At 37.2% G+C, this 16867-nt stretch overlaps 1 protein-coding gene across 2 annotated transcripts in view; it reads left to right on the forward strand.

Annotated features, from left to right (window-relative positions):
* The window catches only part of cep85l (centrosomal protein 85L), a 98087-nt gene that overhangs the window by 75747 nt on the left and 5473 nt on the right, over positions 1-16867 (forward strand). For both annotated transcript variants that reach the window (XM_077247086.1, XM_077247085.1), the window contains exons 4-9: positions 136-221; positions 5837-5954; positions 7981-8178; positions 10231-10383; positions 12777-12931; positions 13782-13899. In XM_077247086.1, coding sequence (XP_077103201.1) covers positions 136-221; positions 5837-5954; positions 7981-8178; positions 10231-10383; positions 12777-12931; positions 13782-13899 — 828 coding nt within the window. The remainder of the gene's footprint in view (positions 1-135; positions 222-5836; positions 5955-7980; positions 8179-10230; positions 10384-12776; positions 12932-13781; positions 13900-16867) is intronic.

Below are 16867 nucleotides of genomic sequence, written 5' to 3' on the forward strand. Positions count from 1 at the left end.
ACGCTGCATGGCTTCGGCGTGATTATGATGACAGAGTATGCTAATTACTGTGTGCTTAACATGAGTACACGCTAGCCTGACCCTGCGCGTTCACCAAATGTGGAGTTTTAATGCTATAATTATTGTTTTGTGCAGATGCTGAGTGGAACAACTCTCCCGGTCAATACCCTGGTGAAGATTAAGGAGGGACTCCTGAGGCAGAGGGAACTGGAGATCGACCGGTGAGGAAACAAAGACACTTTCTGAGTGCTTGCGAAGTCGTACACAAAGAATAAAACCTATTTATCAGGGCGTGTATATAAGATTATTAGGGCTGTCAAGCTATTCAAAATTTTTATGTAATTAATTAAACAACGTGGTGATTAATTAATGGCAAATTAATCACGCATCAAATTTGGCTGAGAAATTATCCCCAAAAGGGGGTTATTTCATTATCGTGTTAAATGAGAAAAGTATCAAATAGACATTACAAAAAGTATTAACCCTCTGGGGACGGATTGGGCGGTACCGCCCAAAATGGCATACATTTACAAATGTGTAATTATCCTAAAAACTATTAATGATAGAGAGGTGCGGTCTTGTTTGCCGTCTTCCTCAGATTCCGCTGATAACAGTGATACCCGGCTTGTGTATATACACACTTCCTTGTTGCGCAATACCACTATGTAAAAGGCCAATGAAATCAATGTTGTTTGGCAGATTCACAAGCAACAACCAATGGAAAAATTGCCGATGCAGGAATATTTTTCTTACCCAATCAGAGGAAGGTTACCATGACGTATTCTAGCAAATCAGAGGACTCTGTAGCTATGCAAGGGGTGGTACTATATAGTGAGGGATATGACGCAAACAGCGTCGAGTGGAGAGAAGGAGAGGGAGCGAACGGAGGCTTACGGAGAGGATTATTACAGAGATTCATATGTATATATATATATATATACACATACAATTATAGCAAATTTATTGTTTTAGCACTTAGCACGATTTACGGTGGAACAAGCTCGGGAACAATTACTGGAGAGTAGGCTTGAGTATCGAGTATCGATTGGAACCGGGACTAGCTTTGCGATTTCCCCGGTATCGTTCAAAAGTTTAAATTTCGATTCCTAGTTTCGATTCACAGTCCGCCGACCGGAAGAAGAAACCGCTGAACACCAACAAAGAAGCGTCCACTGGAAGGGTTGGCATAACCAAGCGAAGCAACTCGAGAGTCGTCCTAATGCTGCTAATAGCGCGTCAAATTCGCGCCTACCGCGTCTAGTTATACGCTTGAACACTTTGAATCCATTTGCGCGTCAAGAGCGAAATTGACGCACGTAAAAAAGGAGTATTCGCGTCTATATAAACATAGACATTATAAACTGAAAAGCAGGCCTGTCCCCATTCGCGCCGCAGGAATTTTTTACGCGCGTAACGCGTCTTTGCATTGAAATCACTCGCGGCAGACGCTCTATTAGCGTCTGGTGTGAACGGAGCATCAAACCAAGGCATGGATATGTTCTAAAAGTGCTCTCGACGCCGTTCGGAGCACAGGTTATTTCGCTGGCTGCTCTCTCCTCGCCAGATGACGAAGCTTTTACAAGTTGTTTCTTATTGTTTATTTGCTATTCTGCACTAGGTTAGCCCATCAGTGGGAGCACGGTAACATGTTTAAGTACCTGCAGCATCATACACTCATGTGTAAATGTGTTTTCATGAGGTTTTCAAAAATAAAGCTCTCTTGAGGAAAGTGTACCCCTGTGAAAATATATTCATAATTTATAATATTTATATTCAAGTTCATAGATTTGATATTTATATTGTAGTTGAAAACAACCCAGTGAGAAATTCATAGTAAAGTTCATAAAAAGTAAAAAGTTCATAGAATTAAAATTGATGGAGAAGGTTAGACTATTTCCTTCAGAACGATCGTTGGTTGGCTAGCTCATTTAAAATATCCTAAACTTGTTTAACCCTGCCTCTTAAAAGAATCGGAATCGAGAATCGTTAGGAACCGGAATCGAAACAAGGAATCGACATCGAAATCGTAATCGTTCAAATTCAAACGATATCCAACCTTACTGGAGAGTGACGAGGAGAAGCATTGCTTAGAAAATTCGAAGCATTCCTAAGAAAAACGCCTGGGACTATTTGTAAATAAAGTTACATTTTTCATTGTTCTTTACACATTTTATTTAACAATTACACATGTCTGTCAAGCAAAGGCTTTGACAAATATATGTTTTATTCAAAAACTGTTCACTATTGTTGTGTGATGTGTGATTTTCAGAAATAAATGACAAAAATCTAGTTTCCGCTTTTGAAATTCTCTAGTTTATTGTACATTTTTCACTCATACTTCCTTTATAAACACATTACATGCATGCTTATGTTAGCTTAGGGTCTTCTGAATCCATAGATACCAAACACATAGTGTTCCATCTCCATTACATATGGTTTATAAGCCCAAATGTAAAAATAGAGAAAACGGACCAAAAAGGGCTTAGTCCCCAGAGGGTTAAATTATTGAAATCAGGGTTTAAATTGGGCCAGATCTTCAATTCAATAATTTAAAGAATTAGCAAATTATTCCCGGTTGTTTGTCAATTTAATCCACGTATGCTTCGATAAAACAACGCAATGATTACGGTGCAAGATGCTGCAAACACAATGATACATGATGCAACGGCAAAAGATGCAACTCAAAAATTACTCAACCTTGCTAAGAAATGTCATGCAACTCCTGTCAAAACCAGACCTTTCCTGACCTCCCACGTAACAAAGTAATGGATCATCCATTTTTCTGTAGCTTTGTCATTAGCTCATGTTTCTGGGGAAGGGGCAGATGTTTCATTAATAGCATTTCATTAATTTAACACAGTGTCGGCTGTGCTCGGGACTGTGACCCTGTAGTGACTGCTGTGACCTTGAGCCGGTTGTAATTATAGCATCATGCCGTCACCCATAGTGTCGCTTTGCTTTTAGGTTATCTCTGACAGACGGAGCAGTGCCACACACGCCACTGTTCAGTCTGCTGTTTCTGCGCACACACAAACACACTGCATATCCCTGCCAAGAATTACACATGAGGAAACGAGCACGCTTTTAGCTGGGCGTCAGGCTCCTTTTTGTCAGGCTTCTAAATCCAGTTTTGCTGTCCATTTATATATCGCTCGTTTACAATTTTATTTACTTTATTAAACTTGCTGTTTGGAACTTCTGCCAGAATTAGTCACACATTCTCTTTCCAAAACCCCACCCTATAGAAATAATCAGGAAAGAGACGGCGTCAGTATATCTCAATGTCAAAAGCAATCAAAGCAAAATAGAACTAAAGAGTTACCCGACGACTGCTTAAAGGGATAGTTCACCCAAAAATATAAACTCTGTCAGTAATTACTCTCCCTCATGTTATTCAAACCCCGTTCAACCTTCGTTCATCTTCGGGACACGAATTGAGATATTTGTGATTAAATCTGAGAGCTGGATCACTCCTCCATAGGCTTCTAAGGGATTGAAACTTGTTCCCCGAAAAGTTATTAAAGACATCGTTAAAATAGTCCAAGTGACTACAGTGGCTCAATCTTACATTTATCAAGCGACGAGAATACTTTTTGTGTGCAAAAACAAACAAAAATAACAACTTTATTTCAACTATTCATGTCCTTCTCTGTGGGCCTCGAGTCAGTTACCGTAGTGTGTTAGCGTAGTGTGATAGCGTAGTGTGATAGCGTAGTGTGATAGCGTAGTGTGATAGCGTGGTGTGATAGCGTAGTGTGATAGCGTAGTGTGATAGCGTAGTGTGTTAGCGTAGTGTGATAGCGTAGTGTGATAGCGTAGTGTGATAGCGTAGTGTGATAGCGTAGTGTGTTAGCGTAGTGTGATAGCGTAGTGTGATAGCGTAGTGTGATAGCGTAGTGTGATAGCGTAGTGTGTTAGCGTAGTGTGATAGCGTAGTGTGATAGCGTAGTGTGATAGCGTAGTGTGATAGCGTAGTGTGATAGCGTAGTGTGATAGCGTAGTGTGATAGCGTAGTGTGTTAGCGTAGTGTGATAGCGTAGTGTGATAGCGTAGTGTGATAGCGTAGTGTGATAGCGTAGAGCTACGTCACACGTAGGCTCACTATTGGCCGACGCTGGTCATGTGTGTGATGCGTGTGACGTACAACACAGAAGCGCTGCGCTGTTACACTAGTGTACTCACTCGACGCCCACAGAGAAGGAAATCAATAGTTGAAATAAAGTCGTTATTTTTGTTTGTTTTTGCGCACAAAAAGTATTCTCGTCGCTTGATAAACTTAAGATTGAGCCACTGTAGTCACTTGGACTATTTTAACGATGTCTTTAATAACTTTTCGGGGAACAAGTTTCAATCCCTTAGAAGCCTATGGAGGAGTGATCCAGCTCTCAGATTTAATCACAAATATCTCAATTCGTGTTACGAAGATGAACGAAGGTCTTACGGGGTTGAACATTTAAGAGATGAATATGGCGTTAAACCTGAAGGATTTTTTAAGAAACACTTCCTGTTTCCCATACATGGGGTGCTTTGTGAACATAAAAAAGTATTTAGTGGTAGAAGTAATCTTCTGATTTGTTAAAAAAAATGTTTTAAATATAAACACAGTAACACATTTTTAGTACTATGTGAGAAAAATAGTGAGTTTGATATAAACACAATTAAATAATTTTTATGTTGCCATTCTACTGTACTGTGCATAGTAAAGTCATCCTCATTTATATAGCGCTTTTAACAATGTAGATTGTTTCAAAGCAGCTTTACAGAGATAAACATATAATTTAACGTAACCGAGATTGGTTTGGTTTTATAGTGGTTCTTGAATAATGTTTTTTCCAGCTAAAGTCGTTTTGATTGAATCACTTCCGTCGAAATTATCATTTGTTATTAAATTAGTGGCCGCTAAGACGACACCGTTCTCTCTAAACAGACTTTAAACTGAACCTGTGATGGCGTTCACATGCGCATTACGAATTGATTCTATAGTTATGTGCGTTTGAATATATGTGCACAGCTTTGTAATTCCCTACAAACCATACCTAAACAAACTACTTGTCTTATCTATAAATTGTGATGCAGAATTTTATTTTATCACTTCGGGTAGGTACGCGAACCGAAATAGTTATTTGTATGGTTTGCATAGTTATTTCTTACAGTTAATACATAGTTATTACTTACAATTCATCCCAGAATTAAAATAATACTGTCACATTCATATATTTTTTTGTATTATTACTATGTAAAATTTTCCTATTTTACTTATAAAAAAAAAATATATATATATATATATAATGTGGCTGAAAATATCTGGAGTGTGAGTGTGAGTGTGAGTGTGAGTGTGAGTGTGTGTGTGTGTGTGTGTGTGTGTGTGTGTGTGTGTGTGTGTGTGTATTTCAGAACCCTGAATTCAGTGATATCCGTCATGTTAAAAGGACATTTTTCAAGAAAATTACTTACTGCACCTTTAATGGATAAAAAATGATGTACCACAAGATGATGTTGCGATCAGTTCACTGATTTTGCTGGTATTTTATAATGCTGAACGTGATTTAAGAATGTTTAACCACACACTCTCTCTGATTTTGCTCAAATGTAGAAAATGTCCAAACCACGCACAAGCACACTTTAAAGTGTCATTGCAAGTGTAAAAACATTTCTTATGAAATCAGTTGACATCACAGCGACTGCCTCCAGCAAGCGTGTCCCTCGCTCTCAAAAGGAATTTTTCAGCGTACTTGTTTTTAAAACAACTTCTTCACATGGTAGTAATATAGACAATATATTAATGCCAATATAATCTAAGTGAATACTGAGTGTTTTACTGATTTGTGTATTCTAGGCAAAAGCAGCAAATCCTTCAGCTTCATGCCAGGATCAGGGAAAATGAGATACGGGCGCAACAAGTCCTCCAAACCCAGAGGGGGCGCTATGATGACTCGTATCTGCTCAAGGCCAAGGTATGTCTCATTAAAATGAATTAAAGGACAATTCTGGTATTTAACACTTTGAATCTGTTTTCTAGTTTGTTTTGGATGAAGTAGAGTGGTGGACACAGAAATTTTAACGATTGGCCCTGCCTCGACTATTTTAGAATCGCCTTCAGAGTGGCCGTCTAATCATGCACAAACATGTCCTTAAAGCAACTCTTAACATTCATTTTCAAAAGTGTGCAACTCACCGAGTGGTTAGTGGTGTTCGTTGATGTTCCAAAACAAGTAGCGTAGCGAAATACAGTTTCTGTCGTGTTTTATTTGTTATTTTGTAAAATCGCATTGATTTCTGTTGGAGGACTCATTGCTCGTTGATATTACTGCGCTACCGGAAACGGAAAAGGGGGCTGTTTACATTTGTTGTAGTCTTCTCGCTCGGTTCTCCGTCTCTCAGAAGGCTAGACACCGTGTTCCGTACTAGGGGGGCGCCGATCCGGTACTCAGTATCGGTATTGCTCCGATACTAGCAATATTTGCCGGATCGGGTATCGCCAGACGAGACCATCCAAATCCGATCCGATATTGTAGCCTACGTATGTTATTGTTATACAACACATAAGGCACAAAAACATTATAAAGCACTATAATGTTTCCGTGTACTGTATTCCAAGATTTCTGAAGCCATTACATATAGTTTAATGTGAGGTACAGATTTAAATCGTTAAATTAATCTTCACCTAAGTGCTTCCCTCCGCTGCGGCTGTCAGTCATTCTCAGCACTCAAACAGCGCGTCGCGCTCGGGTAAAACAGTCAACACGATGAAACTCTCTCCAAGATGAGTCAATGTTCCTATTATTATACTGTAGATATGTAGATAAAGGTCTATTGTTTGCATAAAAGGACTTTAACGTGCTGGAGTTTCACATGTTACTTTCTACCGGGTGTCTGTTAGATCACAACACAACTCCTCAGTGATCACAACACTGGAGTAGAGAGCGATATAATTGCTCTTCACGCGCACATTAACTGAAATTTAAAACTGTTAAAAGGCTCATACTAATGAATAAATAAAGAAATATATGTATATCTTACTTTTGTGCTTTGAACTTTTCAATGCGACGCGCTGCGCGCCGTGACTCCATGTTGCTTCGAGCGCATCATTGTGCGCACGGGATGCGCATAAGGTTTCGTGCCGCACTGAATTGGAGCCTTTCATATTACAATACTTTTGCGCAATGGCAGTTTATTGATAGCCTTAGTTGTTCTGTCCAATCTATGTATCATATGTTGCTGCTTCATTAAAAAGTTGCGCTTAAAATTTAAAAATAAATGTCTTTTAATTATATAGTACATATTTTGTCTGTATTGTTTTACAAAGTAAGGAAAATAATGTTTAAGTCAAGCTTTGATGCCTTTAACAAAAGAATAATCCCAGTCTCTTCCCCACTGTGAGGCATACAGATACAGTTAATTCGGTAATTTGGCACGTTTTTTTTAATTATTATTTTAGTATTGGATCGGATCGGTATCGGCCAATACTGAGTCCCAGGTATCGGAATCGGTATCGGAGGCAAAAAAGGTGGATCGTGCCTCCCCTATTCCGTACAGCGTCCTTGTACGGCAAAGTGCTTGCGCCATCAAGTGGTCGGGAGTGTGCTAACGCTTCAGACTCAAGTTTATACGCGGTTGTGAGGTATCTGAAAAAATAGTTCCACTATAGCAAATAAAACCGGATTGAAATCATACATTGCGCCGATATATATTTTTTTAATCATCAACTAACACCACTAACCACTCGGTGAGTTGCACAGTTTTGAAAACGAACGTTAAGGGTTGTTTTAAGGACATGCATGCCGGTAGACGGCCACTCTGAAGGCGATTCTAAAATAGTCAAAAAGTCGAGACAGAACCCATCGTAAAATTCTGTGTCCACCACTCTAGTTCATCCAAAACAAACTAGAAAACAGACTCAAAGTGCTAATACCGGAATTGTCCTTTAAATAAGAGAAAATACTTTTTAGTAAAAAAAATGGTTCTTTCCACTTTTTTTAGGATTCTCCATATGACAGTCCCGTATCGGGCCAGAGTCCGAGGTCTCCGCTTCCCGAGCGACTGAGCCCACTGTGCAGCGAGAACGGAGAGCTGGGGCGTAAATTAGCAGCGGCAGAGCTGGAGGTCATCCACCTCAGCGAATTTCTCAAACAAAATACACAGAAATACACCGAAGACATCAAGAAACTAGAGGAGAAGGTTAGAACTTCTAATTCAAGACCTAAAGGTCCGTGGTGCCAAAATTTTTAAAAATCTTGGTAACGCTTCATTTTACAGTCCTGTTTCCCATCTACATACTATGTACTTATTATAGTAATTACAATAACTGGGTACTAACCCTGAACCTACCCTTAACCCATGTACTTACCTTATATTACCCAGTACTTTCTAGGTAAGTACACTGTAAGTACTGTACTGTAAAATTAAGCGTTTCCAAAATCGTTGGGTCTCATTCAATAATAATTGCATGTACTACTTATTACTCAGAAGTATTTTTCTTCTGATCTTACAAAAACTGTCTAATTCACAACACAACAAGTGCATTCGCACATATATATCTATTCTAATGTTAATGAATTTTCTGTTTTCTAAATGAGCGACTGCCAATCCAAGGTTGTTCTTTTGCATGAAACACAGCTTTTTAAAACCAGATTACAGCGCTGTCATTGGCCAGCTGTGCGTATGCGTATCTCCATCTTTAAGCAGAGCAACCTCACAAACCTTAGGAAATATCTCTAGATAAAATGTCATTTTCGGACGTTTCGGACCATTTAGAATATGTGAATTTTTGCGTGCGTGTGGTTTCAGTTGTTCCTACATTTTTGTGTACCGGTATTTACAATAAATTTTAGTATGAAAGTTATTGGTGAATCATGATCTGTTCGCGAAAACATTCGCACACAGATTTCATGCTCAAATGAGTGCGTACGCACGCTTACTACTGAAGCTTTTAGCTAAAGCATATCTATGCTGGATGTGATCTCTTATCTTTGCTCCTATATGTCACGTAACATCAGTTCCTATAATTTGCTCTCCGGTAACTTGTACTTGTTATCTGTATGTGCGGTTCGTTCAGAGCTCGGTAAGAAGGCGTTTAGTTATTACACATTACAGACTGATTTGCAATCGCGAATTCTGATTTCTTTTGGTGAATTTAAACAACGCATGAAAGTTTTGGAAATAGATGCCATAAATTGTTGTCACTGTTTTTAAAATAACTAAATCTTTTAAACCTATGGTATGTATAAATTGTACTTTTAAGTAGTCTGATGTTGTTTGTTTATGTATCTTGAGGATCTTGTTAAATGTTCCTTGTTGTGCGTGTGCTTGGTGTTCGTATTTGTAGTAGTGATGGGATATATCGATACTGACATCGAGAATCGAAAGTATCGATACTCAAATAAAAATATAGATTCTACAGTTTTGTTTTTTTACCAGTGATTTTGTTTATTTGACAAGAAATCGAATGCGTACAATATGCATTGAATTGTATGAATAACCTATGTTAGTGAATAATTGTGTAGTAGAACCACTTCCCTGCTTATCTGAACTGAACACAATCAATCACACACTGCCAACAATGCATTGAAACCACTAATCTACTGTATATATTATCATTAGATAGATCAGTGATTCAAACAATGCTTAACAGAAGACTGAAAAATATATGTTTCAGCTATTTCACAATAAACAAATTGAAGCATTGTGCAATTAAATTAAATGTTAAAAGTTCAAACTGATGTTTTATTCTGTAACTAATTTTAATATAAATCATACACTGTCGGAATAAAAAGGTTACATTTACTGGAAAATGAACATTACAGTGATCATAGTTCAAATAGGCCTATAATATTTTGTAGATTTCCATGGTTACCACTACAAGTAAACTTTTTAACCATGTGTAAATAAAAATATAATCTAATAAATTCCAATAAAGGCATATTGAATGTTAAAATGCCTTTCAAATATAATGTTTAGTGGGTATCATTACCCATTATAATCATAGTAATTGAATAATTTAAAAGTTCAGTTTAGAGGTATCGTATTGGTATCGGTATCGACGATACTGGCCTTGAACGTATCGGTTTCGCATCGAAAACAAAATAAGTGGTATCGCCCATCCCTAATAACTGTGCACTGTTAATATGCTGCCATTTTGGCCAGGTCTCTCTTGAAAAAGAGGCTTTAAATCTCAATGAGATCATCTGGTTAAATAAAAATGTTAAAAAGATGCTTTGTGCTTCCGATCAGATGAAAACACGTGACCGTTACATCAGCAGTCTGAAGAAGAAATGCCAGCGTGAACATGAGCAGAATCAAGAGAAGCAGCAGCGCATCGAGACGCTGGAGAAGTACCTGGCGGACCTGCCCTCGCTGGACGAGGTCCAGACACAGGCTCAGCAGGTACGTGCCGTCTCCTACACTGCTAAACTAGCCATTGTGTTTTACACCCTCCAAAATCATTACCACTAGCGCTGGGTATTGACACCATTTTTTTTAGCCTGGCTCGTACTTCCGCTCAATTTTCATTTTCCTTCAGTACTACGTCTGGGATTGTGCTGTAGTCTTCGGCTTTCTCCGATCAATTTTTTACCGGGCCAATCAGCGAACAGAGGGAGTTGCTGAGAACGATGACGTTGATGTTGTGCGTTATTTTGAGTTGTAGTTCAGTAATGGCGGCGGAGAAAGATGCTAGCGAAGCCATTCGGTCCGTTGTGGCAACGCTGCCGAATATCAAGAAGTTAAAGCCGGAGCAAGAGCAATCTTTGCTTAGTTTTGTTTGTGGCCATGATGTTGTGGCCATCCTCCCCACGCGGTTCGGGAAAAGTTTGATTTTCCAGCTCGCTCCGTTAGTGGTGAATGAGTTGGCTAAGGCGAACGCTAGGCACACGTCACGACCAAACGTTAGCGATTGGTTATGGCAGATCCAGAGTGACTCTGGGCAGATCCAATAGTTTTAGACTTCAATAGAGTTTCCGCCTACAAGGAAGTTAACGCTTGTCAATGGAGCGGTGCCAGACTCTATGTACAAATGAAATGAAATGTACGAGAGTCTGGTGGGACCAGGCTTACAAATTTCACTATTTGATTCGATTTCGATTCACAAGCTTGCGATTCGATTCAATTCCAGTTTCGATTCAATTTGATTCGATATCGATGAATTGGGGTACAGTACATGAAAAAAAATATCTCAGCTAATGCTGTAAACTATATAGGAAACCCCAGTTGGAACATTACTATAATATTAAATGTTTAAATTAACTGATTTGTACAGGCTACTTTTAAATTACACATAAGGAAGTTTATATAATAATGATGTTTCTACTCATTTTTTCTAAATATAAATATTTAAATGGTGGCTGTCATAAAAACATGATGGATTTATTTAAACATACATTAAATATTGAAGAACAGGTTAGTAAAAATACAATGGATATGCAGTATAGTGCATACTGTATATTTATCAAAATGCTCCTCTCTAGAGTTTATTTTAGCTGACTAATGGGTTTATTGTAGGTAATTGTAACATTAGATGACATTGTTTTTTAAGTTGTTTTATTGAGGTCTTTCTGCGGTTGGAACATTGATTGAGTGATTACAAACCTTCTGATGTTCATTCATGTTTATTTGGTGCTGTAACTAGTAGTAAAGCGGAAGAGATGATAAGTTCAGTTTTGTTCATTCGTCGACTGGAAACAGCGGACTAAAAAATCCGTTCATGGGATTTTAGAATCGATATCGTTATAAAAATTAAATTTCTTTTCTTTTTTTTTATTACAGTTCCAACACCTCAGAATGCCACCTTTTCCAAGTTGGTCACAAACTTGTCTAACTTTAGATTTTTGAGGCTGACAATCAGATCTAAAGTGTTCTTGGTTCAGTTAATGGGCATAATTAACGTCTCCTAAACCAACATAGCAGTGCCAGTCCCCGCGGTGTTCTGCTAATACATCAGCGCAAACAGCTGCTAGTGTGACAGCAGGCGCTCTTCATTATGTTTGGGAATAATCTTACTTGTGGGTTATTAAATCATTATTTTGTGCAGTTTACTAGTATGCACAACCGTAAAAGGATTAATATTATCTGACAGTCCAACAAATGTTTGTATTTTTCTTACCTGATTAGCGCTTTAGCACAGTCACTGTGAGCCAGACATTTACTGTGATATTGGATTAAATGCAATACAGTTGACTGCAAAAATCATTTTACTAATCAATATATTAGTCTATAAAAAATATCAGAATAAAGAAAAGATACATTTGTATAAGACAAACTCTTGAATTAATATATTTTATTTTATTTTTAAAAAGTTCTGGCCAATATTAGATTTAACTGAGTGAAGTTATCAAATTTAAAAAATAACACAATTGAAAGTATGAGAATTATGTAGTGACCCAAAATGGTTGAAAAAAATGTAATCTAACATTTATTTATTATTTTATTTTATGTTTCTTTCCCCAATGAAAAATAGTTTTGTCTTGTTTTAAGCATAAATCTCACAAAATTTGTAAGGTTTATTCTAAAAAAACAAAACAAGCAAAGCTTCTTGTCAGTTGGATAAGAAAAATAAATGCATAAACAAAATAAAATAATTAATAAATATTAAATTACTAATATGCTAATAATGCACTCTTACAAAATGTTTGTTCTCAATTAAATTTACCTTGATTTAGTTGATGGTGAACATCAATTTACTGGAAAGCAAGACAAAAATAATGATTACATCCAAAATAATAGTGCAGAATAAACATATGTGTTTGTGTATGATGCTGTGTTCATCTCTGTGCGTTTCTCAGTTGCAGGAAGTGCAGGGGAAGAAGCAGGCGTTGGAGGACACCGTCGCTCATCTGCAGAAAACCCTGGAGGAGAACCGAGCCGTGCTGCCGGAGAAAGACGCCCTCATCGAGACCCAATCCAAGCGGGAGAAAGAGCTTGTGGCCGCTGTTCAAAGGTACGGCACATACTCGCTCGCTCTATTGAGACGACCTCACAGCCGGAAGAATTGCTTTTGATTTTGGTTTCTTTCTGAAAACCACTTTTTATATACAGAGTGCTCAATCCTTGTTAAGTGAGCTGAAGATCAAAGTGCTGTAAAACATGTAAACATGGGGATGAAATCAGGCCAATCTTCAACAAGGAAAGACCACAGCAGCGTTGATGTATAATAAGGAGCTGTCGACATTAGGGATGTGCACGAATTTTCGAAAAATAAAATACTATTCGAATTTTTCTGTTTTTCTGTTTTTTTTTATCGCAGTTATAATTAAATCCACTGGGTGGCGCTGTGGAGCGCGTTTAACAAGTGGATTGTATTTGATCACATAATGTCGTCGTCCGAATCGCGAAGTTGGAATTACTAGATGAAAATAATATTACAAAATGGAATTACTTTTAATCAATTATTAATGAAACGGAGTTATCATAATATCACCACCACAATGAGAAATCACATGAAATCCGTTCTGTACGATAACTGCGCAGTCTGCTTTATTAGCGTGTTTTCACGTTCGCGCTGCTTGAGCTTAAACGCTTTTTTTCTTTATATTTTTTGTTTACACATTGTTAAATGTTTTCAACTAAAAGAAAACCTTAAGATATATAGGTAAGTTTGCTCAGAAATGGTGACAAAAACTTTTCCGTCTCGTTAAACGATATTTAGATAAACGAATATTCGATTTTTATGATCCCGAACATTCGAATACAATATTTCTGAAAAATGCCCATCCCTAGTCGAGATTTCTCTCTGCCTTATTTCGTTTTACTCACTGAATGATAGAGTACTGTAAAACATCTTTCTGTAGCCTGCAAGAGAAGGTGGAGAAGTGTTTAGAGGATGGAGTACGGCTGCCCATGCTGGACCTGAAGCAGCTGGAGAAGGAAAACACTCGGCTACTCGAACAACAGAGCCACAACAGCCTGGTACTGATCTCCCATGATGCACCTCATGACACTTACCAGTACAGTTTACATCATTCCTTTAATGCCCAGATTTATCTATAATACATCACTGTGACCGTCACTGATAACTGATATATTGAAATTTTACACCAAAGCCAAAACATGTAGGTATAAAGAGACAGTATATACAGGTGCTGGTCATATAATTAGAATATCATCAAAAAGTTGATTCATTTCAAGAATTCAACTTAACCCTCTGGGGTCCTTCGTTTCAGGGTCACACTCAGGACCTTCGGGTCCAAATGGGCCGGAGGGGTGGGATTCATATTTATTAAAAGAAAATCATCATTTTTTTTTTTTACTTGTTTTGTATAATATTTTTTCTTTTCTTTTTTGGTGTTTTGAGAGTTTTATGATTTATAATTAATATTTATGCAATAAATATGACCCATTTTCCCCCAATTTCCCCCCCATTGAATATAATAGAAAATTATATAAAAAAAAAAAAAAATTTTTTTTTTTTTTTAAAGCTGTATTTCATTTTAGTGTCAAGCCTAGACCTCATGAAAGCAATTTTTGAAATGAGATGGATGCCATCTGGTGGACAAACTGAGCATTTTAAAAATGCAAAACACAGTTTGTTTATGTATAAAAGTGTGTGTGTGTGTGTGTGTGTGGATGTGTCTGTTTTGCACTCTTGATGTTTTATAGATTCACCCCTTCACTGTTGTGTGCTTTTTTTCTGGATCGTGGCTGATTTGTAGATTGTACGCACAAAAAAACTCGGTATTTTCACATTTTTGCCAATTTCCCATTCATTTCCTGTGCCGGGTCCATTTGGGCCGAAGGTCCTGAGTGTGACCATTTTTTTTACAACCACTTAGATTATTCAAATCCTGTCCCCAATTTTTTTGGATGTTCATATACCAAGTACCAAAAAAGTCACCAAATTTCAGACCATTCCGATGAAGCTATGATTTTTAAAAAATAAATATTTAAATTTTTCGGGTCCATTTGGGCCGAAGGACCCAGGTGAAACTAATAGATTATATAGACTCATTACATGCAAAGTGAGATACTTCAAGACTTAACTTCACACTGGACTTCATGCATCTTGGATTGTGTGCCTCTCCGTTCTTCCTCCAGACTCTGAGACCTTGGTTTACAAATCATATGCAAATTTGCTCTCATCAGAAAAGAGGACTTTGGTCCACTGTGCTTTATTGAATCCAGAGTCAACGCAGCCGTCTACCAGGACATAATCAGAGAACTTGCTTCATTTTCCAGCAGGATTTACCGAGCCCACACTGCCAAAAGAACCAAAACCTGGTTCAGTGACCATGGTATTCCTGTGTAATTACTGTGTGATTTCATGTAATATTCAAATTTTCTGGGATTTTGATTTAGTGGGTTTCATGAGCTATAAGCCATAATCATCAAAATTATAACAAATAGTCTTGTATTATCTCACTTTGCATGTAATGAGTTTATATAATATATTAGTTTCACCTGTTAAGTTGAATTCTTGAAATATCAACTTTTTGATGATATTCTAATTATATGACCAGCACCTGTATATAAGAATTTCTCTTCTCGTTTTATTTACAGTTTTTTTACAATCGCTATGACAAATTTCCTTAACTCTTAACACAGTTAGCACTACATCCGTCTGTGTAAGCTATACTATTAACACATTTCTTGTTGCTTTAACACAAAATGCATACAATTAACACAAATTTTAAATGCTTGAACTTCTTTTACACACAAGCTCAAACAAGAGCAAAACAATAGATTTTTACTGGAAAATTTACCAATGCTTTAACACTGTATGTCAGAACAGAAAACACCATGTCCTAAACATAACCCAGGCTAAAGTCAAGGTGAACAGCTGTTTATATTGTGAATTGAAACACAAATATATCTCCTGTATTTTATTCTATTGTTACTGAGAAACAGCTGATTGAATTATGCAAATATATACATTTATTTTTATTTATCGCAGCAATTCTGTCTCTGTCTTCGTTTTTTCATTACAGTAACCGTACATTATAAAGCACTCTGAGATGGGTCTTTTTTTTATTGAATTTCTGCAGCGAAAGACCTAAACCCAACAAAACAAAAATGTAGAGAGCCTTCAAAAGAAACTGCAGTGCAAAACACAATCTATGATCAATACAATATACTGTGTGTTGTATAAGGGCAAACCTGACACATATAATATAATGCAGTTTCTGTAATTACATCTGATGTTAGTGTTTTTATGACATTGTGCTATGATTGACTAAATCTTCCTGTTGGACGAGAACATATGTTAGTGTTTTGAACAATTATTTGATTTTGAGACATGTTTGCAGTGTTTTGGTAGACACAGTGTATTGTTGCTAGTGTGTTATTGTATTTTGAAAATTAGTGTTGGAGTTTAGTCTACGATGTGTGCTTTTGTGCATGAAATTAACTGTTTTGCCAATTGTGTGTTGTAGGTGTGTTGGTGCGTTAAGAGTTTAGGAAATTTGTTAAAAGTATTGAAAAAATTGTCATGGCGCTTGTAAAAACCTGTCAAACCTAGAGAGCTGCCTACCTAGACACCACTCATTCCCACATATGATGCCCAAACATGCTGTCTAGATTACATTCAACCGTTCAAACGTACTAGTCAAAGCTACCTATTTCAAGTTAACAATACTATGATATAACCAAACCAATGGAAATGACCAGGGGCCGGTTGTAAAGACACTGTCTTAACATAATGGCTATGTTTAAAGTTCTAGTGTGACCCACTAGCCATTAGTCTGGGGATCGTTTTTACTTTTCGGTATTAAATTAGGCTAATCTATGTTTTTATGTAACTGATTTAAAAAAAAAAGCTATGAACAGTCTTAAAGAAAATGAATTGGAGTCTAACTTGTAAAGTCTTAGCGGTTTATGCAATTTGCCCCAGGGCTTGACGTTAACACCCTCCAACCCGCCAATTTATATATTATATATGATA

Source organism: Siphateles boraxobius, unplaced genomic scaffold (assembly GCF_051911475.1).
Source record: "Siphateles boraxobius isolate OS27281-9 unplaced genomic scaffold, OSU_SipBor_1 105, whole genome shotgun sequence".
Taxonomy (NCBI): Eukaryota; Metazoa; Chordata; class Actinopteri; order Cypriniformes; family Leuciscidae; genus Siphateles; species Siphateles boraxobius.